This window comes from Electrophorus electricus, chromosome 14 (genome assembly GCF_013358815.1).
Source record: "Electrophorus electricus isolate fEleEle1 chromosome 14, fEleEle1.pri, whole genome shotgun sequence".
Lineage (NCBI taxonomy): Eukaryota > Metazoa > Chordata > Actinopteri > Gymnotiformes > Gymnotidae > Electrophorus > Electrophorus electricus.
In genome coordinates this window covers 10,080,331-10,105,239 of record NC_049548.1, presented here as the reverse complement: position 1 = coordinate 10,105,239, position 24,909 = coordinate 10,080,331, and the positions used below count along the sequence as shown (strand labels likewise).

General features: G+C 40.8%; 4 protein-coding genes across 8 annotated transcripts; 2 read left to right on the top strand and 2 right to left on the bottom strand.

Moving 5' to 3' along the window:
* Nucleotides 1-9,109: 9,109 nt before the first annotated feature.
* LOC118242443 (keratinocyte proline-rich protein-like) lies at nucleotides 9,110-10,675 on the top strand. Of its 2 annotated transcripts, none has more exons than XM_035533796.1 (2): nucleotides 9,110-9,454; nucleotides 9,695-10,675. In XM_035533796.1, exons 1-2 carry the CDS (start codon nucleotides 9,271-9,273, stop codon nucleotides 10,138-10,140), a joined length of 630 nt encoding a protein of 209 aa, XP_035389689.1. In that variant the 5' UTR covers nucleotides 9,110-9,270; the 3' UTR covers nucleotides 10,141-10,675. The 2 variants fall into 2 exon arrangements, with proteins under 2 accessions (XP_035389689.1, XP_035389688.1); XM_035533795.1 differs by having other exon boundaries at nucleotides 9,671-10,675.
* Nucleotides 10,676-10,871: 196 nt separating this feature from the next.
* Nucleotides 10,872-16,156, bottom strand: LOC118242440. Its single transcript, XM_035533789.1, has 4 exons — nucleotides 15,501-16,156; nucleotides 13,180-13,232; nucleotides 12,633-12,674; nucleotides 10,872-11,793 (listed from the first exon to the last, which is right to left on the bottom strand). Exons 1-4 carry the CDS (start codon nucleotides 15,773-15,775, stop codon nucleotides 11,009-11,011), a joined length of 1,155 nt encoding a protein of 384 aa, XP_035389682.1. The 5' UTR covers nucleotides 15,776-16,156; the 3' UTR covers nucleotides 10,872-11,008.
* A 527-nt stretch (nucleotides 16,157-16,683) lies between these two features.
* LOC118242442 (keratinocyte proline-rich protein-like) lies at nucleotides 16,684-18,264 on the top strand. Of its 3 annotated transcripts, none has more exons than XM_035533794.1 (2): nucleotides 16,684-17,559; nucleotides 17,827-18,264. In XM_035533794.1, the coding sequence occupies exons 1-2, from the start codon at nucleotides 17,376-17,378 to the stop codon at nucleotides 18,243-18,245; spliced, it is 603 nt and encodes a 200-aa protein (XP_035389687.1). In that variant the 5' UTR covers nucleotides 16,684-17,375; the 3' UTR covers nucleotides 18,246-18,264. The 3 variants fall into 3 exon arrangements, with proteins under 3 accessions (XP_035389687.1, XP_035389686.1, XP_035389685.1); XM_035533793.1 differs by having other exon boundaries at nucleotides 17,800-18,264; XM_035533792.1 differs by having other exon boundaries at nucleotides 17,776-18,264.
* Nucleotides 18,265-18,549: 285 nt separating this feature from the next.
* On the bottom strand, nucleotides 18,550-23,884 carry LOC118242441. Of its 2 annotated transcripts, none has more exons than XM_035533791.1 (6): nucleotides 23,606-23,884; nucleotides 23,268-23,364; nucleotides 22,739-22,872; nucleotides 22,073-22,096; nucleotides 21,469-21,502; nucleotides 18,550-19,598 (listed from the first exon to the last, which is right to left on the bottom strand). In XM_035533791.1, exons 2-6 carry the CDS (start codon nucleotides 23,318-23,320, stop codon nucleotides 19,592-19,594), a joined length of 252 nt encoding a protein of 83 aa, XP_035389684.1. In that variant the 5' UTR covers nucleotides 23,321-23,364; nucleotides 23,606-23,884; the 3' UTR covers nucleotides 18,550-19,591. The 2 variants fall into 2 exon arrangements, with proteins under 2 accessions (XP_035389684.1, XP_035389683.1); XM_035533790.1 differs by having other exon boundaries at nucleotides 18,550-19,525; nucleotides 23,606-23,757.
* Nucleotides 23,885-24,909: the final 1,025 nt, after the last annotated feature.

Sequence of the window (24,909 nt, the reverse complement as noted above, 5' to 3'; positions counted from 1 at the left end):
ACCATTTCTTCATGAATCTATATTAAAATACTAATGATGTTAAAGGGACTTGGAGACAGTTTGGTTATTTATCAGAAATTTTCCATAATGCCAAAACAATTGCACTACCACATACGAGTAGGACCCCTTGGCTATCACTATTATGACCAGATTCTATTGTACTATATATGCATAAATCCATGTTAGTCATACCACCTTTGGGCAAATTAATATATTCATATCATATATGTTGATTTTGGTTAGCTGTTTCTCAGATTTTTTCTCATAATGCCAAAACAGTTCCACTGGAGGAATTCAAATACAACAGAAGATCATCTTGTATGCCAAGACGTTTATTCTGCAACATTTCGACTGTACTGTCATCTTAACGTGGCATCTGACACCACAGAATGCAGCTAGCCAACTGCTGAGTCAAAATGACTGAAGAAAATGTTACTGGTCTAAGGCAAAACTATTGCAGAGCGTGAGTTACTAGAGGTTTTACTGAGCGATTTCTTCTTGCTTTCATGCACATATCAATGTGTGTGCGTGCTGCGTAAAATTTCAAAGTTTAGGAATCAGAGCCCTTTTGAAAACTACCACCTGATCGCTTTGACCAATTGAGAAGCCCTTCGTTTTTCAACACAGATTGTTTTCTCCGGACATCACGAACCATCCAAGTCCAGTTCAGTAACACAATAGATGATTTAATAATTCAATGCATTACTGACTTCAGAAAGAATATATATTTAACAGTAATCATGTAGGGAAATTATAAGAGACAAGAAAAGTAATGTTTACAATGTCCTCTCTTGCACACTGTCACGTGTGTGTGTCTGTGGGTGGGTGTGTGTGTGTGTGTGTGTGAAGGAGAGATAAGTACAAATCTAAAAATATGTGTATCCTGATGTATCAACCAAGGGCATAAACTATCTAAAAACTGAATGGGGTTTAATTCTAAATGCTAAGCTCACTGATAGTCAATCCCTAATCATTTTAGGGTTCTGCAGAAAAACAAAAATGTAAATATATTTACCTAACTGTGCTGTAGATTCAGCCTAATAAAACATGTCTTCACATGGAGAATGCTAGGTAGGCTACAACACCTCTTACCCTATGGTAATGAAATAATTTTTCTGTGGTACTGTGTGAGCGTATTTGGCAAAAACATTAGGAATGGAACAAGAGTTAACAGGTTGCGCTCCTTAGTTTCGTTTTCGCCACCCCTCATCTGTTCCTTGATTCCGGTCCGTGTTTTTGTTCTCCCTGCTCCCATGTTCATTCTGTTAATAAACTGCCCCCTGCACGTGTATTCTGCCTCTCGCTTGTTCCAAGTGGAAAAGTTACAGAATAACCGACCTAACTAAGAGAATGCAGCAGGAGGGCTTCGGTCCGTCGCATCGTGTTCCGTCCTCTCCGGTTCAGCAACCCTCACACCACACAACGAGGGACACTGGATTACTCCCTGAGGCAGAGTTGGGTTATATGAAGACTCTGCTCTCCATGCTCAAGGATGGGAAGCCCCTGGTACTGCCCTCACTTATGGCGACTCCAAGTAAGTATGGTGGGGAGGACAAGTCGATGGGGAGATTCATTACGCAGTGCCGCATCTATCTCCAGTACCTGACCTGCCCTAAACCCCCAGAACTAGTGAAGGTGCTGTTCATAAAGACCTTTCTTCGGGGTAAAGCACTGCCGTGGGCGAAGATAATCTTCCAGCACAGAGCTCAGGAAGCTACAATGGTGGAAGGTTTCTTCCGGCTGTTAACAGGTCCTGTTCCTGTGCCTGGCATAGTGGATGCTGTCGCAATGAATGTTCCAGGCAGGAGAGACACCACCAGTCCAGGTCCGGGCGCTAGAGATGCCGCCCATCCTTGTCCTGGTCCTGTTCCCGGCGCGAGAGAAGCTGCCAGGCCCGATCCAGTTCCAGCCCCCGGCGTGAGAAACGCTGCCCGGCCGGATCCAGCCCCCAGCGCGAGAGACGCCACCTGTCCTGACCAAGTTCTGGTCCCGGGCACGAGAGACACTGCCCATCCTGGTCCTGTTCCCGGCCTAGTGGTGGCCGCCTGTTTCTGTTGCCAATTTTGTCTAGGTTCCTGTCTATGGCTCCAAGCCTGTTCATGTGAACATAGTGAGACCCGTTACCCTGCCATGTGGCATTGCTACTTCCTTACCTGTCCCAGTGCTTATATCCATGCTTATTGTGTACCTTGTTCCTGTTCCTATGTTGGTCGTACTTGATATACTTTCCTCTGTCTTTGCTTTTGCTTCTGTCCCTGTTCACACGTCTGTGCCTGCTACCAGCATGTCCCCTCTCCTCTCCTGACTCTACACCCACCTCCTGTTCCAGCTGCATTACTAGTCCTGCCCCTGGTCCTGTCCCTTCCTTGGTTGCTCCTTGTGTTTCCCCGTCTGTTTCCGGTCCTGTCTTGTCATCCCTGGCTCCTCCCTTTGGCCCTGTCTCTGCATCGTGTAGCCCTCTGCATCATCTCCGTCTAACCTGAACTCCTGTCTGTTCCTGTGTATAGTCTGGTTCCTCTCCCAGCTACTACTTTGTTGGTTATTTTGGTAAGTTACATTTGTTCTGTCGTGTTTAATTATGCTCGTTGGTTTGCCGTTGCTTTTCCATTTGTTTAGTTTGTGTATCATTTTGCCTCAGTGTTTTCTCCTTGCCCCTGTTATTTTGCCCTCAGTGATTGTGTTTTTCCTCTGTTAATAAACTGCCCCCTGCACAGGCATTCGGCCTCTCGCTTGTTCCAAGTGGAAACGTTACAGTAACTCAGCACTATGAGGCCTTCTTAAGCCAGCAGTATTTGTCCCTTCATCTGTCACTGTAGCTGTCCCTTTAGCTGGCTAATGAGGATTTGGACAAATACAAATTTAAGACAGCATTCTTTTTTTTTTGTAAGTTGTTTTATTATTTTTTTAAATCATTTTACATGGTTACATGGTAAAAGAAGACCATTTTAAAGCAGTCCTCAAATGTTAGATGTACTGAGAACTATTCAGAATGAAATCAATCCCTTCCAAACACTTCAAATTCACTGCTTGATTGATTTCAAACCTTTTCACAAGAAAAATAGAGTTCTGATAAGATTTTGTTCTTCAGTTACATTATTGCGCAACTTACTTCACTTCCAAGCACTGAAACCCCAACACCAGTTTCACCAACTTTAATACCAGTACCCAGGAACTTAACTTCTACTCCATCAGCACCAGCTCTTACACCTGTGTCCACTCCCAGACCAGCGGTCACTTTAACTGGACCAGCTGAAGCTGATGCACTTCCAACCTCAGCCCGTGCCATGGCACTCGCTCCCAGGACATTAGCCTGAGCAGCTGCAGAAGCGTTTGGCCCTTTGGCTTCAGCTTCAAAGATGCTCCACTCTGCTCCAGCTCGTCCTACTCCAGCTTCAACTACAGCTCCAGCTTTTGGGACACGTTGTCCTGGTTTGTCAGTAAAGGCATATGCATATGTGTCTGCGTTGGCATACGGTCCTTCAGCATATGCACCTCCTGGCCTGTCATAGTAATCGATCACATCAAGAATGCCCTCAGGGTTAACATTCACAGCAAGACGTTTCACATCACGATCTGCAATTAAAAAGAAGTCAAAAGGGTAAATAATTTGGGAATATAGTTTTCTGTAAGATTATTTTAGAGACTTTTTACTGTGGTAGCAGGTGTGTGGCTGAATGTTTGTAATGACGAGATAGATAAAGCAGGTTGCAAGAGCAAAGGTTTTAAAGCCTCTTTAATGTTGCTTCCATACTCCAGTGTCTAGGGCACAGTGTAACCAAATATCCTTAGCTCTTCAGTGTTTAAGCAACATCAGAAACCAGGCGAGACCAACACTGAACCATGCAGACAGCAAAACAATTACTTCACGGTTGACAAAGAATGGAGGGGTATAAATACACAGGATTAAATGAGGGTAATTACAATCAGCTGGAAACAATGCCCAAGGAGGAGTAAACCAGGGCGGGGCTAAGGAAAAAAAGAATAGTACATGACATGGCAAGACAGAAAGGCAACCAGAACCAACAACAAAAAAATCAAAGGTGGGGCAGAGTAAGAAAAAAGGCATGGCAGGACTGACACAAGATAAAGCAAACAGAAGGGGAGGGACAGGGTAGAGTTGTGACAGAGTTGTCACCTGACCCATTGGAAGTGATACATTCACTCTCACAGGCATCAGGTAGGATGTACTGGTACTTTGTGTGTATCTTTGATCTGTCTGTGAGCACTCCCTTGAGCAATGCACATTTTCTTTTGTATTTTGTGCATAACCTGTTATATGTGATTGTGATGTACTAACTAAAATAAGTAAAAATTAAAGTGAGCAAAATTAAATTTAAACTATTAGACTATTATTAAACTATTGTAACGGTGAGCGGTAACGAAGCGGACACTATTCTTAAACTATTATTTAGAATATTATTAAGAATTTCACTGTGTGTAACTAATATGGGAGTAGAACTGCTATTTTCAAAATTGCACAGATTAATAACTCTTGGGGGTGCTTCGGCTTCTCCTGATCTATATGATGATAACACGGTGCTTAAGGAAACATAGAGTTTCTATTGGTCATGCGGAAAAGTAGAAAAATAAATGAATAAAACATCCAGAATCTAAATATAAGTTAATTTAACACCATACAGAGCTGAATTTTCATTTACAATTATCACGATTTGTCTCTCCCAGCTTCCATCTTTTCCCTGTCTCGTCTATTTTAGTTCCATGCCGTAGTTTCATTTTCTGTGGTTAATTAATGCCTACTTTTATGCTGAATTTTGTCAGGTTGTCAGAGCCTGAAAAAGGGTCCACACACAGAGCTTGTTGTGTAAGAATAAGCAGTGATCACTGAATAAGCAAACCGAAAAGCTGCTCGGAATAGTTTCCTCTCTCAGATCCTTCATCCGTCGCCTGACACAGTGGAAGTGATACATCCAACTTCACAGGCATCTGTCAGGACGTACTAACCACTCCCTTGAGCAATGCATATATTTTTGTATTTTGTGCATAAACTGTTATCTGCGGTTCTGATGTACTAGCTGATGTACTGGAATCTGTTTCCTTATATTATTAAAAATTTCTCTGTGTAGAACTAATGGAGAATAGTACTGTTTTTTTCAAAATTGTGCAGACTAACTCTAGGGGGTGCTGTGTCACTTCTTATTACAGCACTATCAGAAGAACCCTGCTTCTGTGCTACAGGATGGTAACACAGTGCTTAAGGACACATATTGGTCCTTTGGAAAACTAGAATAAATCAATAATAATCAAGAAACTAAATATTAAATATATGTTCATTTATTACCAGACAGTGCTGACAGTCCTGAATTTTCAAAATTAAAAAATATTAGCCCAGTAGAATAATCATTCATGTATTTTTGTCTTTGCAACAAAGCTCTAGCACAGGATATATAAAAGCAAAAAGCATGTTTAACTTCTGTTGCATTACCTTGGCTCATCTTGGGGATGTGGGAAAATAACAACTGGAAAGAAAGTAAACCCATGGAGTATACGTTAGTGCCATTTTTATTTAACTTAGTTTAGCTTTTCTTTGTTTAAAACTTTGTCATTACTTAATATTGAATTTGTTGCTATGCCCATGTCTTAATGAACCCCTTCCATGTTGTATATCATACTTAATATATTTACAAAGGCAATGCAAAGTTTTATGAGAAGAAACTAAGATCTTTGGTAACATTTACTATAAATCTAGAATGCATAATAAATTATATATTCATGTATATAATATATTCTAACCATTCAAATGTAATCGTAGCTACATGTTGAATATTAAACTAAATGGAATATGAAACCTATAAAAGACAGGTTATATCTTTTCATAGACTTAAATTAAAATGTTATTTAAAACAAAAAAATTAATTAACAAAATTATTCAAATTGTAAAATCACTATGTGGAGAGAGAAAAAAAAAAGCAAACTACCACATGCAATGTCTGGAACATACTGACACTGAATAAATGCCCATTAATTAGGAGTGATGTTAGAAATCTAACTAGACATAAACATAAACCATTAACACGGCATGGATCTTACCTGTCTCTTTTGTTTGCTTCAATTCTGAAAAGAGGAACAACAAATGATCCCAATTTATAGGAGTATTAGTACTTCCACATTCATTTTCTTATATTTGCTCTTGCAGCAATTGACTGGATTGTGGGGGAATACCTCAACTGATGTAAATTTATAGGGGTTTTCACTTTCACTTTCATTTTTACAGGACTTTCTCACATTTTAAACTGACATTTTGTAAATTCTCACAGGTGCTTCATCAACTCTGCAAACTATATATATATATTATATATATATATATATATATATATATATATATATATATATATATATATATATATACATATATATAGATAGATAGATAGATAGATAGATAGATAGATAGATAGATAGATAGATAGATAGATAGATAGATAGATAGATAGATAGATAGATAGATAGATAGATAGATAGATAGATAGATAGATTTTAGCATATTTTGATTGCCTACAGCTCTACCCCCTTTTAAAAGAAAATATTTCTATCAAGGCACCAAGCACTGAAGCATTAATGCATATAATGTAAAACCGTTGACCACCTACAGGAATCGAAGCAGGATCAGATCTACGAGTCATTTCAAAACACCAAAAAAAGCCATCAACAACAAATGATAGCAAAACATACCTTTCCTACAAAAAGGGACAAACAAAATGAGTAAGCATACTCCATAGAGCAGGATTTCGGGGTTAATAATAAAAATACTAATAATAAATAAAAACAATAATAAGAATAATATCACATTATAAACACATTATTTTTGTGAATATTTACCTGTCTTGTGCTTTGCTTGAGTTCTAAAAGGCACAGATTTCGAGACCAAGAGATCTGTACAGAGACCAGTATAAAACCCTAAAGTGTAATGCATATTGGTGGGATGCTGTAATACTGGGCGTGATACTGGGTTATCGCAGTGAACTCGAGTTTCTTACGTTGAGTTTCACTTTTACTTATGAGTGTGCGCCCTTGTTTTGATACCTAATTTCAAATTCCTGGACAGTGAAATTCTTAAATATTTTACGTTTTTACAATTGCTATTTTTTACCTACATCTGTAGCCCAGTGGAAACAAATATTTTTGGTGAAAATTGGTCAGTTTGCGAATGCTAAATCAATTGCTATTACTACTGACGTTAGCTATCATAGTTAGGTTATTTGGAAAAATAATTATCCACACATTCATGCAGCTTTCAACACCGCAGTCAACCTATCCGAGTTTTAAATTCAAATGCGACTATATGCGCGATTTTACGGTATTTCGCTGCTCACCGCAATCCAATTCTCCCTAAGCAAAGAGAAAAAGAGACATGCGTATTTTTGACTAGCTTTGATGAAGACATACACTTTTACAACATTTCAAAGTACAACATAGAGTTTACTTGATTGAACTATCTATGCGTATATACGCATGTTCCCGCGTAGTCCCCAGCTTCCCCATTTACTTCTCGAGCAATTTTTTACGCTTTCTTCGGCATTTCCTTCCTAACGTTCCTGGTCCCCATCTGAATCTGAACTAGTCTCCATGCATATGATTTTTTATCAGAAGTTTATTATAGAGCTTGACTGCCAGTTGTAGTCGATAATGAAATGTTGCCAGTGTGCAGGGCAGGGGGTACTGAGTTGTGGCCCTTGGCTATCACCAGACCAAGTTTGAAAAGATTATAATGCACCAGTTTTTAATAAATCTGTATTGAAGTCCTTGTATTTGTAATGATGTTTACATGCCAATTTAATTCACAGTATGGTTACATATTTTTCTGAATTTTCCCATAATGTCTGGACAGTTCCACTACCACATATGCGTTGGAACCCTTGGCTATCAGCAGAGTAATTTTGGACAGATTTCTCTGTACCATTTCTTCATGAATCCATATTAAAATACTAATGATGTTAAAGGGACTTGGAGACAGTTTGGTTATTTATCAGAAATTTTCCATAATGCCAAAACAATTGCACTACCACATACGAGTAGGACCCCTTGGCTATCACTATTATGACCAGATTCTATTGTACTATATATGCATAAATCCATGTTAGTCATACCACCTTTGGGCAAATTAATATATTCATATCATATATGTTGATTTTGGTTAGCTGTTTCTCAGATTTTTTCTCATAATGCCAAAACAGTTCCACTGGAGGAATTCAAATACAACAGAAGATCATCTTGTATGCCAAGACGTTTATTCTGCAACATTTCGACTGTACTGTCATCTTAACGTGGCATCTGACACCACAGAATGCAGCTAGCCAACTGCTGAGTCAAAATGACTGAAGAAAATGTTACTGGTCTAAGGCAAAACTATTGCAGAGCGTGAGTTACTAGAGGTTTTACTGAGCGATTTCTTCTTGCTTTCATGCACATATCAATGTGTGTGCGTGCTGCGTAAAATTTCAAAGTTTAGGAATCAGAGCCCTTTTGAAAACTACCACCTGATCGCTTTGACCAATTGAGAAGCCCTTCGTTTTTCAACACAGATTGTTTTCTCCGGACATCACGAACCATCCAAGTCCAGTTCAGTAACACAATAGATGATTTAATAATTCAATGCATTACTGACTTCAGAAAGAATATATATTTAACAGTAATCATGTAGGGAAATTATAAGAGACAAGAAAAGTAATGTTTACAATGTCCTCTCTTGCACACTGTCACGTGTGTGTGTCTGTGGGTGTGTGTGTGTGTGTGTGTGTGTGTGTGTGTGTGAAGGAGAGATAAGTACAAATCTAAAAATATGTGTATCCTGATGTATCAACCAAGGGCATAAACTATCTAAAAACTGAATGGGGTTTAATTCTAAATGCTAAGCTCACTGAAAGTCAATCCCTAATCATTTTAGGGTTCTGCAGAAAAACAAAAATGTAAATATATTTACCTAACTGTGCTGTAGATTCAGCCTAATAAAACATGTCTTCACATGGAGAATGCTAGGTAGGCTACAACACCTCTTACCCTATGGTAATGAAATAATTTTTCTGTGGTACTGTGTGAGCGTATTTGGCAAAAACATTAGGAATGGAACAAGAGTTAACAGGTTGCGCTCCTTAGTTTCGTTTTCGCCACCCCTCATCTGTTCCTTGATTCCGGTCCGTGTTTTTGTTCTCCCTGCTCCCATGTTCATTCTGTTAATAAACTGCCCCCTGCACGTGTATTCTGCCTCTCGCTTGTTCCAAGTGGAAAAGTTACAGAATAACCGACCTAACTAAGAGAATGCAGCAGGAGGGCTTCGGTCCGTCGCATCGTGTTCCGTCCTCTCCGGTTCAGCAACCCTCACACCACACAACGAGGGACACTGGATTACTCCCTGAGGCAGAGTTGGGTTATATGAAGACTCTGCTCTCCATGCTCAAGGCTGGGAAGCCCCTGGTACTGCCCTCACTTATGGCGACTCCAAGTAAGTATGGTGGGGAGGACAAGTCGATGGGGAGATTCATTACGCAGTGCCGCATCTATCTCCAGTACCTGACCTGCCCTAAACCCCCAGAACTAGTGAAGGTGCTGTTCATAAAGACCTTTCTTCGGGGTAAAGCACTGCCGTGGGCGGAGATAATCTTCCAGCACAGAGCTCAGGAAGCTACAATGGTGGAAGGTTTCTTCCGGCTGTTAACAGGTCCTGTTCCTGTGCCTGGCATAGTGGATGCTGTCGCCATGAATGTTCCAGGCAGGAGAGACACCACCAGTCCAGTTCCGGGCGCTAGAGATGCCGCCCATCCTTGTCCTGGTCCTGTTCCCGGCGCGAGAGAAGCTGCCAGGCCCGATCCAGTTCCAGCCCCCGGCATGAGAAACGCCGCCCGGCTGGATCCAGCCCCCAGCGCGAGAGACGCCACCTGTCCTGACCAAGTTCTGGTCCCGGGCACGAGAGACACTGCCCGTCCGGGTCCTGTTCCCAGCCTAGTGGTGGCCGCCTGTTTCTGTTGCCAGTTTTGTCTGGGTTCCTGTCTATGGCTCCAAGCCTGTTCATGTGAACATAGTGAGACCCGTTACCCTGCCATGTGGCATTGCTACTTCCTTACCTGTCCCAGTGCCTGTATCCGTGCTTGTTATGTACCTTGTTCCTGTTCCTATGTTGGTCGTACTTGATATACTTTCCTCTGTTTTTGCTATTGCTTTTGTCCCTGTTCACACGTCTGTGCCTGCTACCAGCATGTCCCCTCTCCTCTCCTGACTCTACACCCACCTCCTGTTCCAGCTGCATTACTAGTCCTGCCCCTGGTCCTGTCCCTTCCTTGGTTGCTCCTTGTGTTTCCCCGTCTGTTTCCGGTCCTGTCTTGTCTTCCCTGGCTCCTCCCTTTGGCCCTGTCTCTGCATCGTGTAGCCCTCTGCATCATCTCCATCTAACGTGAACTCCTGTCTGTTCCTGTGTCTAGTCTGGTTCCTGTCCCAGCTACTACTTTGTTGGTTATTTTGGTAAGTTACATTTGTTCTGTCGTGTTTAATTATGCTCGTTGGTTTGCCGTTGCTTTTCCATTTGTTTAGTTTGTGTATCATTTTGTCTCAGTGTTTTCTCCTTGCCCCTGTTATTTTGCCCTCAGTGATTGTGTTTTTCCTCTGTTAATAAACTGCCCCCTGCACAGGCATTCGGCCTCTCGCTTGTTCCAAGTGGAAACGTTACAGTAACTCAGCACTATGACGCCTTCTTAAGCCAGCAGTATTTGTCCCTTCATCTGTCACTGTAGCTGTCCCTTTAGCTGGCTAATGAGGATTTGGACAAATACAAATTTAAGACAGCATTCTTATTTTTCTGTAAGTTGTTTTATTATTTTTTTAAATCATTTTACATGGTTACATGGTAAAAGAAGACCATTTTAAAACAGTCCTCTAATGTTAGATGTACTGAGAACTATTCATAATGAAATCAATCCCTTCCAAACACTTCAAATTCCCTGCTTCATTGATTTCAAACTTTTTCACAAGAAAAACAGAGTTCTGATAAGACTTTGTTTTTCAGTTACATTATTGCGCAACTTACTCCACTTCCAAGCACTGAAACTCCAGCACCAGTTTCATCAGCTTTAATGCCAGTACCCAATAACTTAACTTCTGCTCCACCAAGCCCAACTCTTACACCTGTGTCCACTCCCAGACCAGCAGTCAGTTTAAACGGACCAGCTGAAGCTGATGCACTTCCAACCTCAGCCCGAGCCATAGCACTCGCTCCCAGGATATTAGCCTGAGCAGTTGCAGAAGCGTTTGGCCCTTTGGCTTCAGCTTCAAAGATGCTCCACTCTGCTCTAGCTCGTCCTACTCCAGCTTCAGCTATAGCTACAGCTTTTGGGATGCGTTGTCCTGGTTTGTCAGTAAAGAAATATGCATATGTGTTTGTTTTGGCATACAGTCCTTCAGCATATGCACGACCTGGCCTGTCATAGTAATCAATCACATCAAGAATGCTCTGAGGGGTAAGATGTGCACCAATATTCGCTTCAAGACCAGCTGAAATTGAGAGTGGACCAGCTGAAATTGTTGTACTTCCAATCCCAACCTGGGCCACAGCACCCGCACCCAGCAGATTGACCTCAGCTTGGGCAGAAGCATTTGGCCCTTTGGCTTCAGCTTGAAAGATGCTCCTCTCTGCTCGAACCCGTCGTACTCCAACCTCAGCTATGACTCCAGCTTTTGGGACACGTTTTCCTTGTTTCTTGGTAAAGCCATTTTTATATTTGCCAGTGCCAGCATAGTGACAATCACTGCCTATATTTAGTGGTCTGTCATGGTTATCGATCAAATCAAGAACTGCAATTAAAGAGAATTCAAAACAGGTAAGTAGGGAATACAGTTGTCTGTAAGATCATTTTAAAGCCTTTCTACTGTGGTAGCGGGGACATAGCTGAGTGTTGTCTGAGGTGTGAACAGATTACCCAAGTACACCAGCAGCACATTAAAACTAGTCATACTTGTGTGTGGTTAATGAATTCTTAATTTTATGTTGAATTTTGTGTGGTTGTCAGAGCCTGAAAGAGAGTCCACACACAGAGTCTGTTCTGCAAGAATAAGCAGTGATCACTGAATAAGCAAACTGAAAACTTGTTTGGAATAGTGTCCTGCCATAGTTTCATTTTCTCCGCCTCTCGTTTAATTGCTCACCCTCTATGAGTCCCTGTGTTTGGGCTGTTCATTGTGTTTGTTTGAATGGATTTATATGATTGCGTGTATATGTTTGGCTGTGTTAGAAAGCCCGTCTGTTTTTCGAAGCCTGCGTTTGTTTGCCCGTGTGTTATCTTAACTGTTTGTTTTTCCTTACCTCCATGTGTTATTTACTAGTATCTGTTGTAGCCTGCTTCCCCTGTTTGCCTTCGTGTACTTATGTTTTGGCTTCATCATGTATCACCGTAATCTCCGTGTTGGCTCTTTGACCCTGGACTGGCTCTACGACTACGACTTTGGATATACCCTTAATAAATCTCACTCTTCTCCGCACGTGTCGGCCTCGTTACCGCTCACCGTTACAACAGTTATGCTTAAATATTAGCCCAATTCATAGAATCATCATTCATGCATTTTTTCTCTTTACAACACAGCTCTAGTACAAAATAAATGAAAGTAAAAGGCAAGTTCGACTTCTGTTACCTTACCTTGGCCCATCTTGAGGAAAATACCTACTGGCAAGAGTAAACCTGCGGAGTATACGACAGTGCTGCTTTCTCATTTTTTTATTTAAATTTGTTTAGTATTTTCTTGTTTAAAACATTGCTATTACATTTGATTGAATTTGTTGCTATACCCATGTCTTAACTAAGCCCTCACATAGTGCAACCATGCTGTAAGTCATACTTAATATATTTACAAATGCAGTTAAAAATATGAGGAAAAAAAAAACACTTTTAAAAAATGTGGTATGCATAATAAATTATTAATTCACTTCTATAACACATTATAACCATTCAAATGTAGATGTAGTTAAGACACTACTGGAAGTATGAAACTTATAAAAGAAAGGTTATATTTTTTCATAGATTTACATTACAATCTAATTTAAAACTAAAACATAATTATTCAAATTGTATAATCAGTATGTGGGGAGAGAAAAAGGCAAACCACATGCAAAGTAAAACAAATACTGACAAAGAAATGCCCATTAATCTAACCAGACATTAACATAAACCAATGAATTGGTCTTACCTGTCTCTTCTGTATATTTCTGTATGTTTCTGAATAGAGGTACAGCAAATGATCTGTGAGTAAATGACAAAGCACTTTTGTAAGTCGCTCTGGATAAGAGCGTTTTCAAAATGCACGAAAGATAAATGTAAGGAAGTAGCAAAACGGTAGTGACATTTACTTTCTGAGCTTAACTTCCTGAACTCTCAAAATGAAGGCCCAAGCACAGGCAAGGCCCAACCACAGCAAGGTACTTTTTGTCATCAGAAAAAAGCTGAAACTGCTCACGTTGTTCTGCCATAGAGGTAACTCTTCACTAAACAAGAGCTAAAGGTGAAAAGTCATAACACTGAAGCTTAGCAATAAGAATATATTGATCAATGACCTCAAAAGCTGCAGAGCACAACCTAAGTAGTATATCTTCATCCATATGTGTTAACCATTGATCAGTTATGTGTACTAATGCAGGGCCAGTAGTGTGCCCTGGGCCATACACATGCTCTGCTTTTGTAATAAATTTCTGCTAGATTAATTTAATATTTGATTAAAAATGATCTTTTCCAATGTCTTACTAAGCACATGGAGTATAGGTCTACAATTAAAACCAGATAAACCTGAATTTAAATTTTTAGACAAGGCTATAATTTTGGACTCTTTCTAAAGTATAACATATTAATGAACATTAATTAAAAATATGACATATTGGTTTGGAAAGCAAGGAAACTGCAATTTTAAAAATTCCCTTCAGTTTATTAATACCGCAGATGAGTGATCTGAAGAAGAGAGCAACATCTGTGCTGTTTTGGTTAACTTTATTTTAGTAGGCAAAGCAGCATGCGGGGACGAGTCATGTCAACCACAACAAAACATTTATTGTGACACAAAACAAAGACGAATGCGTGGCTAGCAGGGTAATCGGGTTCAAACATCAACAACACTCATAAACACCAGACTTATATACATGCACACTAATGATACACAATGAGGAGCAGGTGTGAAACACTGGGAGGACGTGGCCATACAGATGAACGCACACACGCACACACACACACGCACACACACACACACACACACACACACACACACACACACACACACACAGGGAGACGTTTGGGAGGAGGGGCCGTACCGTGACAATCCCTTATGATACTGTTAACAAAATTGCAAATTAGACTGACCATCTAATTGTTTGTGAGAGCTTAATGTTTCTACCTTGTTAATAAAGATATTGCTAAAAGCAATTAGCTACATCACGGGAGTAGGTTTCAGTGAGTGTTCCCTGTGAAAGGAGGCGATAAGGTCCGGGTCTAATATTTGGGAGGCTGGTATCCAACAACGCTCCTCTGGACCATACCCCAGCTAGTCCACTAGGTTTTACAATCTGGAGTCCCTGCTTCATGAATTGAGCGGGGCACAGACCCGTTAAGCCGATGCTTCTTTGACCTTCAGTGGTGGGGGCGGAGCCCCTGAAGGATTCTCCTCTTCTGAGATGGGACTATCTACCACTGGCTTCAGAGCCAACACGTGGAAGGCCGTTGATGCCCGACCATTTCCAGGCAAGCCTATCTGGTAGGTTACCTTGTTCACCTGACCAGTTGCGGTGTATGGACCATCATACCTGGCCTTGAGTTTGCCTGAAGGACCAGTCCAACCGTCCTTGGTAGCGACCTACACCTTTTGTCTAGGTACGAACCGAGGGGTTGCTCAATGCCGCCTGTCCACCTTTCTCTTGCAGGGTGCAATAGCCAAACACAAGTTCGGTGTATTTCCTCCCAAACCTGTTCACTGCACTGACACCATGTCTCCACAGCCAGTTGGTCAGACACAGGGTGATTCCAGGGCTACAGCAGAGGCTGGTAGCCTAGAACACACTCAAAAGGGGTAAGTTTCATCCCGGCATGAAAAATTCTGCGCATACGCAGCCCAGGCAAGCTACGCGCTCCATGTCTCAGGATACTGTTGACAGTATAAACATAAAAACTTACTCAGCTACTGATTTATTCTCTCCACTTGCCCGTTCGCCTGGAGGTGCTAACCAGAGGTTAAACTAACAGTGATATTCAGTTTCCCCAGTAGCTCTTTCACACTAAATAAATTGAGCCCCCTGTCCGAAACAATATCCTCAGACAACCCGAATTGTCTAAACACATGGCGGAAGAGCAGGTCTGCTGTTTCCAACGCCGTGGGTAACCCTTTCAGTGGAATGAATCGGACCAACCGAGAAAAGCGGTCAACAATAACCAATATGGCGGTGTTCCCCTCAGTGACCAGTAGGTCTGTAACAAAGTCTATGGAAATATGGGGCCATGGACGCATGGGAGTGGGTAGAGGGAGCAGCTTACCTGCAGATGCGGCGCGCTACATCTTGCTGCGAACACAGTCTTTGCATGATGTTACATATCTGACCACGTCTTTGTGCATCGCCAGCCACCAGTAGCGTGCACTCAACAATGGTGCCGTGGGTGTTGATCCCAGATGTCCCATTCCCATCGACGTGTGCGCCCATGTGATGAGAGCTGCACGGTGCTTGGGCAGAACATAGAGTCGGTTTGGTGGGTAGTGTGGACGCGGGATATCGGCCTCTATGCTGCGGTCTAGATCCCAGGAGAAGAAGCATGAGGGAGAGAGAACTGGTTCTTGGCTGGTCGATTGAGCTTCAGCATTGTACTGCCGGGAGAGCACGTCCGCCCTTATGTTCTTCTCTCCCGGTCTGTAGGTGACACGGAAAACAAACTGGGAGAAGAAGAGTGACCACCGAGCCTGCCTGGAATTCAAACTCTTAGTAGTTTAGAGGTATTCCAGGTTTTTGTGATCGGTTATCACCGTAAAGGGGTGTTGTACTCCTTCCAGCCAATGTCTCCAGTCCTCCAAGGCGAGTTTCATGATGCTTCCCTGATGTATTGCTCCAATCTCTCGGTCTCCTCCTGGTGGTAATCCTAGGTGGTACAGCCCCCTCCCTCAGACGTATGGCACAGTCCCAGTCACAATGGGGAGGTAGCTGTGTAGCCTTCACTGTACTGAAAACCTCTGCCAAGTCTCGATACTCCCAAGGAACGGTGATTCCTTTGTCAGTGTCAGGGCTCTCTATCAATGTGGACTGGAGAGGCATGGCCCAAAAGAAACATTTTAAATACTGCACTTAAAGGATCAGTTTCACACTAGGTAAAGGATAATCGGTTATATCCGTCTATGTATCGATTCACGTGTCGGTAAGAGTGCATTTACAATATTGCCATAACAATATTTTGCACACAGTTTTAGTTTCAATGTATAGTATTTCTGAATGCTATGGTATCAACTGTATCCAGTGTATGATTGGGTTTAGTGGAGCATACTTTCTTAAAACTCTGCAGTTGAATTATTTTTGTGTCATTGTGTTATTGGATATGTAAGCTATTTTGTTGATTTTCCTGTTGCCTGTGGGTGAGTTTAAATTCCCCAGGTAAGCACTTATGTAGTGTATATATCCGGGCCATTTATTGTGACAGAGAGAGTACGGAAGGAGTGGAGTGATATGTGCTGCAGTGTGTTCTGTGTGGGGGATAATAAAAAAGACTAGCCATGTTGTTAACACTAAGGATTCTCCATATTATTACACAAAATGCATTTAGAATTTGAAAACCTTGAAGAAATTAATCCTGTTATCTGCTATAAAAATTTGCAAGTATGAGTGTGAAGAATCAATGTGCTGGTTTGTTGCTAAATTCACTACCCAAAGAAAAGAAAACATAGAAACACAACAAATAATCTAACCCAGTAAGACACAAAGACACAGAGAAAATCCAAGAAATCATAAACAGAGTCAACACAGAACACAGAAACGGGTTCCACACAGTTCAGACTTGTAACAGGCTAAAACAACACTTAAAGGAAGGACCACTTAAATACTGAGACAAGTTGGATGTTAATTAACTCATGGAATTGTCTCATTTAGAACAAATATCAAACATTATTAAAGGAATACATTTGTGAGTAGATTCATATTTTGGTGTGCCATTAATGGTTGTCCTAAAACATTAGGAATGGAACAAGAGTTAACAGGTTGCGCTCCTTAGTTTCGTTTTCGCCACCCCTCATCTGTTCCTTGATTCCGGTCCGTGTTTTTGTTCTCCCTGCTCCCATGTTCATTCTGTTAATAAACTGCCCCCTGCACGTGTATTCTGCCTCTCGCTTGTTCCAAGTGGAAAAGTTACAGAATAACCGACCTAACTAAGAGAATGCAGCAGGAGGGCTTCGGTCCGTCGCATCGTGTTCAGTCCTCTCCGGTTCAGCAACCCTCACGCCACACAACGAGGGACACTGGATTACTCCCTGAGGCAGAGTTGGGTTATATGAAGACTCTGCTCTCCATGCTCAAGGATGGGAAGCCCCTGGTACTGCCCTCTCTTATGGCGACTCCAAGTAAGTATGGTGGGGAGGACAAGTCGATGGGGAGATTCATTACGCAGTGCCGCATCTATCTCCAGTACCTGACCTGCCCTAAACCCCCAGAACTAGTGAAGTTGCTCTTCATAAAGATCTTTCTTCGGGGTAAAGCACTGCCGTGGGCGGAGATAATCTTCCAGCACAGAGCTCAGGAAGCTAGAACGGTGGAAGGTTTCTTCCGGCTGTTAACAGGTCCTGTTCCTGTGCCTGGCATAGTGGATGCTGTCGCAATGAATGTTCCAGGCAGGAGAGACACCACCAGTCCAGGTCCGGGCGCTAGAGATGCCGCCCATCCTTGTCCTGGTCCTGTTCCCGGCGCGAGAGAAGCTGCCAGGCCCGATCCAGTTCCAGCCCCCGGCGTGAGAAACGCTGCCCGGCCGGATCCAGCCCCCAGCGCGAGAGACGCCACCTGTCCTGACCAAGTTCTGGTCCCGGGCACGAGAGACACTGCCCATCCTGGTCCTGTTCCCGGCCTAGTGGTGGCCGCCTGTTTCTGTTGCCAATTTTGTCTAGGTTCCTGTCTATGGCTCCAAGCCTGTTCATGTGAACATAGTGAGACCCGTTACCCTGCCATGTGGCATTGCTACTTCCTTACCTGTCCCAGTGCTTATATCCATGCTTATTGTGTACCTTGTTCCTGTTCCTATGTTGGTCGTACTTGATATACTTTCCTCTGTCTTTGCTTTTGCTTCTGTCCCTGTTCACACGTCTGTGCCTGCTACCAGCATGTCCCCTCTCCTCTCCTGACTCTACACCCACCTCCTGTTCCAGCTGCATTACTAGTCCTGCCCCTGGTCCTGTCCCTTCCTTGGTTGCTCCTTGTGTTTCCCCGTCTGTTTCCGGTCCTGTCTTGTCATCCCTGGCTCCTCCCTTTGGCCCTGTCTCTGCATCGTGTAGCCCTCTGCATCATCTCCGTCTAACCTGAACTCCTGTCTGTTCCTGTGTATAGTCTGGTTCCTCTCCCAGCTACTACTTTGTTGGTTATTTTGGTAAGTTACATTTGTTCTGTCGTGTTTAATTATGCTCGTTGGTTTGCCGTTGCTTTTCCATTTGTTTAGTTTGTGTATCATTTTGCCTCAGTGTTTTCTCCTTGCCCCTGTTATTTTGCCCTCAGTGATTGTGTTTTTCCTCTGTTAATAAACTGCCCCCTGCACAGGCATTCGGCCTCTCGCTTGTTCCAAGTGGAAACGTTACAGTAACTCAGCACTATGAGGCCTTCTTAAGCCAGCAGTATTTGTCCCTTCATCTGTCACTGTAGCTGTCCCTTTAGCTGGCTAATGAGGATTTGGACAAATACAAATTTAAGACAGCATTCTTTTTTTTCTGTAAGTTGTTTTATTATTTTTTTAAATCATTTTACATGGTTACATGGTAAAAGAAGACCATTTTAAAGCAGTCCTCAAATGTTAGATGTACTGAGAACTATTCAGAATGAAATCAATCCCTTCCAAACACTTCAAATTCACTGCTTGATTGATTTCAAACCTTTTCACAAGAAAAATAGAGTTCTGATAAGATTTTGTTCTTCAGTTACATTATTGCGCAACTTACTTCACTTCCAAGCACTGAAACCCCAACACCAGTTTCACCAACTTTAATACCAGTACCCAGGAACTTAACTTCTACTCCATCAGCACCAGCTCTTACACCTGTGTCCACTCCCAGACCAGCGGTCACTTTAACTGGACCAGCTGAAGCTGATGCACTTCCAACCTCAGCCCGTGCCATGGCACTCGCTCCCAGGACATTAGCCTGAGCAGCTGCAGAAGCGTTTGGCCCTTTGGCTTCAGCTTCAAAGATGCTCCACTCTGCTCCAGCTCGTCCTACTCCAGCTTCAACTACAGCTCCAGCTTTTGGGACACGTTGTCCTGGTTTGTCAGTAAAGGCATATGCATATGTGTCTGCGTTGGCATACGGTCCTTCAGCATATGCACCTCCTGGCCTGTCATAGTAATCGATCACATCAAGAATGCCCTCAGGGTTAACATTCACAGCAAGACGTTTCACATCACGATCTGCAATTAAAAAGAAGTCAAAAGGGTAAATAATTTGGGAATATAGTTTTCTGTAAGATTATTTTAGAGACTTTTTACTGTGGTAGCAGGTGTGTGGCTGAATGTTTGTAATGACGAGATAGATAAAGCAGGTTGCAAGAGCAAAGGTTTTAAAGCCTCTTTAATGTTGCTTCCATACTCCAGTGTCTAGGGCACAGTGTAACCAAATATCCTTAGCTCTTCAGTGTTTAAGCAACATCAGAAACCAGGCGAGACCAACACTGAACCATGCAGACAGCAAAACAATTACTTCACGGTTGACAAAGAATGGAGGGGTATAAATACACAGGATTAAATGAGGGTAATTACAATCAGCTGGAAACAATGCCCAAGGAGGAGTAAACCAGGGCGGGGCTAAGGAAAAAAAGAATAGTACATGACATGGCAAGACAGAAAGGCAACCAGAACCAACAACAAAAAAATCAAAGGTGGGGCAGAGTAAGAAAAAAGGCATGGCAGGACTGACACAAGATAAAGCAAACAGAAGGGGAGGGACAGGGTAGAGTTGTGACAGAGTTGTCACCTGACCCATTGGAAGTGATACATTCACTCTCACAGGCATCAGGTAGGATGTACTGGTACTTTGTGTGTATCTTTGATCTGTCTGTGAGCACTCCCTTGAGCAATGCACATTTTCTTTTGTATTTTGTGCATAACCTGTTATATGTGATTGTGATGTACTAACTAAAATAAGTAAAAATTAAAGTGAGCAAAATTAAATTTAAACTATTAGACTATTATTAAACTATTGTAACGGTGAGCGGTAACGAAGCGGACACTATTCTTAAACTATTATTTAGAATATTATTAAGAATTTCACTGTGTGTAACTAATATGGGAGTAGAACTGCTATTTTCAAAATTGCACAGATTAATAACTCTTGGGGGTGCTTCGGCTTCTCCTGATCTATATGATGATAACACGGTGCTTAAGGAAACATAGAGTTTCTATTGGTCATGCGGAAAAGTAGAAAAATAAATGAATAAAACATCCAGAATCTAAATATAAGTTAATTTAACACCATACAGAGCTGAATTTTCATTTACAATTATCACGATTTGTCTCTCCCAGCTTCCATCTTTTCCCTGTCTCGTCTATTTTAGTTCCATGCCGTAGTTTCATTTTCTGTGGTTAATTAATGCCTACTTTTATGCTGAATTTTGTCAGGTTGTCAGAGCCTGAAAAAGGGTCCACACACAGAGCTTGTTGTGTAAGAATAAGCAGTGATCACTGAATAAGCAAACCGAAAAGCTGCTCGGAATAGTTTCCTCTCTCAGATCCTTCATCCGTCGCCTGACACAGTGGAAGTGATACATCCAACTTCACAGGCATCTGTCAGGACGTACTAACCACTCCCTTGAGCAATGCATATATTTTTGTATTTTGTGCATAAACTGTTATCTGCGGTTCTGATGTACTAGCTGATGTACTGGAATCTGTTTCCTTATATTATTAAAAATTTCTCTGTGTAGAACTAATGGAGAATAGTACTGTTTTTTTCAAAATTGTGCAGACTAACTCTAGGGGGTGCTGTGTCACTTCTTATTACAGCACTATCAGAAGAACCCTGCTTCTGTGCTACAGGATGGTAACACAGTGCTTAAGGACACATATTGGTCCTTTGGAAAACTAGAATAAATCAATAATAATCAAGAAACTAAATATTAAATATATGTTCATTTATTACCAGACAGTGCTGACAGTCCTGAATTTTCAAAATTAAAAAATATTAGCCCAGTAGAATAATCATTCATGTATTTTTGTCTTTGCAACAAAGCTCTAGCACAGGATATATAAAAGCAAAAAGCATGTTTAACTTCTGTTGCATTACCTTGGCTCATCTTGGGGATGTGGGAAAATAACAACTGGAAAGAAAGTAAACCCATGGAGTATACGTTAGTGCCATTTTTATTTAACTTAGTTTAGCTTTTCTTTGTTTAAAACTTTGTCATTACTTAATATTGAATTTGTTGCTATGCCCATGTCTTAATGAACCCCTTCCATGTTGTATATCATACTTAATATATTTACAAAGGCAATGCAAAGTTTTATGAGAAGAAACTAAGATCTTTGGTAACATTTACTATAAATCTAGAATGCATAATAAATTATATATTCATGTATATAATATATTCTAACCATTCAAATGTAATCATAGCTACATGTTGAATATTAAACTAAATGGAATATGAAACCTATAAAACACAGGTTATATCTTTTCATAGACTTAAATTAAAATGTTATTTAAAACAAAAAAATTAATTAACAAAATTATTCAAATTGTAAAATCACTATGTGGAGAGAGAAAAAAAAAGCAAACTACCACATGCAATGTCTGGAACATACTGACACTGAATAAATGCCCATTAATTAGGAGTGATGTTAGAAATCTAACTAGACATAAACATAAACCATTAACACGGCATGGATCTTACCTGTCTCTTTTGTTTGCTTCAATTCTGAAAAGAGGAACAACAAATTATCCCAATTTATAGGAGTATTAGTACTTCCACATTCATTTTCTTATATTTGCTCTTGCAGCAATTGACTGGATTGTGGGGGAATACCTCAACTGATGTAAATTTATAGGGGTTTTCACTTTCACTTTCATTTTTACAGGACTTTCTCACATTTTAAACTGACATTTTGTAAATTCTCACAGGTGCTTCATCAACTCTACAAACAAAGTATTTTATATATATATATATATATATATATATATATATATATATATATATATATATATATATATATATATGAGCGATTTCTTCTTGCTTTCATGCACATACCAATGTGTGTGCGTGCTGCGTAAAAGTTTAGGAATCAGAGCCCTTTTGAAAACTACCACCTGATCGCTTTCACCAATTGAGAAGCCCTTCGTTTCTCAACACAGATTGTTTTCTCCGGACATCACGAACCATCCAAGCCCTCGTGCTCCCATGACAACCTGCCCTCTCCACTCAAAGAGCCACCTGGACTCAAAATGATCAAATGCTGCTTTCTTTAAGAGGCAAATGTCGAATTATTAGCCCGACTTGATATTTTAAACGTGATGAATGACAAATATCACCGCGCGGCCAGAGATGGCTTCTTGGACTTACTCAAAAAGGCCACGCGTAAAGACCTGAATTCCCCGGACGAGGATGGGATGACTCCGACGTTGTGGGCGGCATACCACGGCAACTTGGATGCTCTCAGACTTGTGGTAGGGCGGGGGTGAGTAGACGTGATTAAACTTAAAAAAACATTTAAAAAAAAAATAACCTATTGGTTTCTTTCTTTCTTTCTTTCTTTCTTTCTTTCTTTCTTTTCTTTCTTGTGAATGACAATCATACAAATCTTTAGAAAGAAACAGAAACATAGCTAACGGCAAATAGAAACATACCTAAGTGTAAAGTAAAATAGCTGTACATATACGCCGATAAAGCTAATCAAAAACGAACACAAATGATATTTTTCATATCGTACATAAAGTAAATCGTTTATTGTAAATATATTTCCTCTGCTATTACAATTTATAAGTTGGAAATGTTTAGACACATTTGTCTCTGTTACTAATGGCATGGACGGCAGCTGGCATGTGATGGTGTCTGCATTTTAATGATTTACTAAAAGATAAAGGTCACTTACCGGTATGTGTAACCCATGAGCCTCCTTTCAAAGTGGGAGTGATACCAGAACATCGCATACAGGTTCTGAAACAAACGTATGGGCACAAAGGCAGGACCTGCAGAGACAAATTTCACCTATATCTTCAGAACAGTATAATATTTTTTTCTCCTATATGAAGCAAAGGTCATATAATCTGCACAATTTTTGCATTACTCAAAGCATTACTGTGATTTATGGTGTAAAAGGACACACAAGTATATCAGCTTATGAACATAAACATATGTAAATAAACCAACAATCATAATATGTAATCTTTAATAAACATAATATTTAAATAAAGTAGTCTTGATTTATACATCATTGCAAATCTTTCTCCATTATCCTTCTCCATATAGACACACATAGACGTCACTAGAGAATATCCTTTCTGGTGATGCTCTGTCAGGTCAGTAATGAAGCCATTTTCAATTTCTGCCTTTTTGTTTTGTTGTCTGGAATATTCCACTTCTTGGCTCTTTGTTGTGACCTAGTCTAGGTTAGGCCATGATATAAAGGGTGGAGTGGAGGCTCTGCCTATTCTTTTTAGTCATCAAGGTGAAATACTGTACACTGAGTTTTGAGGTATTAGATTGGATCTAAGCAGTTGTAACTCTGCTCAGAATTCAACCTCAGAATTCAACCTCAGAATTAATTCTGCTGCTGTTGTCAGTGACATCATCAATAAAGAGGAGGTAAGCTCAGCAATAACCAAACGGTTCAAAACATTTTGGTCTGACACTTTAACATCATGGGACTTGTTTCATATAAAAATTCAAAGTTCTGAAGAAAGAGCTAAAACAACAGTTCAGTAACACAATAGATGACTTAATAATTCAATGCATTACTGACTTCAGAAAGAATGTATATTTTACAGTAATCATGTAGGGAATTTATAAGAGACAAGAAAAGTAATGTTTACAATGTCCTCTCTTGCACACTGTCACGTGTGTGTGTGTCTGTGGGTGGGTGTGTGTGTGTGTGTGAAGGAGAGATAAGTACAAATCTAAAAATATGTGTATCCTGATGTATCAACCAAGGGCATAAACTATCTAAAAATTGAATGGGGTTTAATTCTAAATGCTAAGCTCACTGAAAGTCAATCCCTAATCATTTTAGGGTTCTGCTGAAAAACAAAAATGTAAATATATTTACCTAACTGTGCTATAGATTCAGCATAATAAAACATGTCTTCACATGGAGGATGCTAGGCTACAACACCTCTTACCCTATGGTAATGAAATAATTTTTCTGTGGTAGTGTGTGAGCGTAGTTGGCAATTACTCGCATGGGTTTGCGTATGTATATGTGTGGGGGTGTGTATATCTGTGTGTCTGTATAGGTCAGTATGAAGCTTGGGGAAACCACTTCTCTTAGCAGTTTTATGAGCATCATTTTAGAATTAATTCATTGATCTCTCTGCCAGCAGTGCAGACAACTGTGAATGTTGGTAAAAGAAATACAAATAAGAGAACATCCTCTCTCATTAACTGTGTGGCTGGAACTTTGTCTACACCAAAGATTAGGACGGATAACCTCTCTCCCAGGATCTCTTTCTCATGCTAATATGCTCACATAAAATAGACACATATGCCACATATAAGGGGTTATGTCAATCGTACTA

Bases quoted from the DNA above. Each gene is read 5' to 3' on its own strand.
- LOC118242443 (XM_035533795.1), top strand. From the start codon at position 9,271: ATGCAGCAGGAGGGCTTCGGTCCGTCGCATCGTGTTCCGTCCTCTCCG. The intron at 9,455-9,670 runs GTAAGTATGGTG...GGCTGTTAACAG, and splicing joins CTCACTTATGGCGACTCCAA to GTCCTGTTCCTGTGCCTGGC.
- LOC118242441 (XM_035533790.1), bottom strand. From the start codon at position 23,320: ATGTTCTGGTATCACTCCCACTTTGAAAGGAGGCTCATGGGTTACACA. The intron at 22,097-22,738 runs GTAAGTCCAAGA...TCCTCTTTTCAG, and splicing joins TTTACGCGTGGCCTTTTTGA to AATTGAAGCAAACAAAAGAG. The intron at 19,526-21,468 runs GTAATGCAACAG...TTACTATGACAG, and splicing joins CATCCCCAAGATGAGCCAAG to GCCAGGAGGTGCATATGCTG.
- LOC118242442 (XM_035533792.1), top strand. From the start codon at position 17,376: ATGCAGCAGGAGGGCTTCGGTCCGTCGCATCGTGTTCAGTCCTCTCCG. The intron at 17,560-17,775 runs GTAAGTATGGTG...GGCTGTTAACAG, and splicing joins CTCTCTTATGGCGACTCCAA to GTCCTGTTCCTGTGCCTGGC.
- LOC118242440 (XM_035533789.1), bottom strand. From the start codon at position 15,775: ATGCTTCTTCTCCTGGGATCTAGACCGCAGCATAGAGGCCGATATCCC. The intron at 12,675-13,179 runs GTAAGACCAATT...TATACTCCGCAG, and splicing joins GAAATATACAGAAGAGACAG to GTTTACTCTTGCCAGTAGGT. The intron at 11,794-12,632 runs GTAAGGTAACAG...CTTTAATTGCAG, and splicing joins TTTCCTCAAGATGGGCCAAG to TTCTTGATTTGATCGATAAC.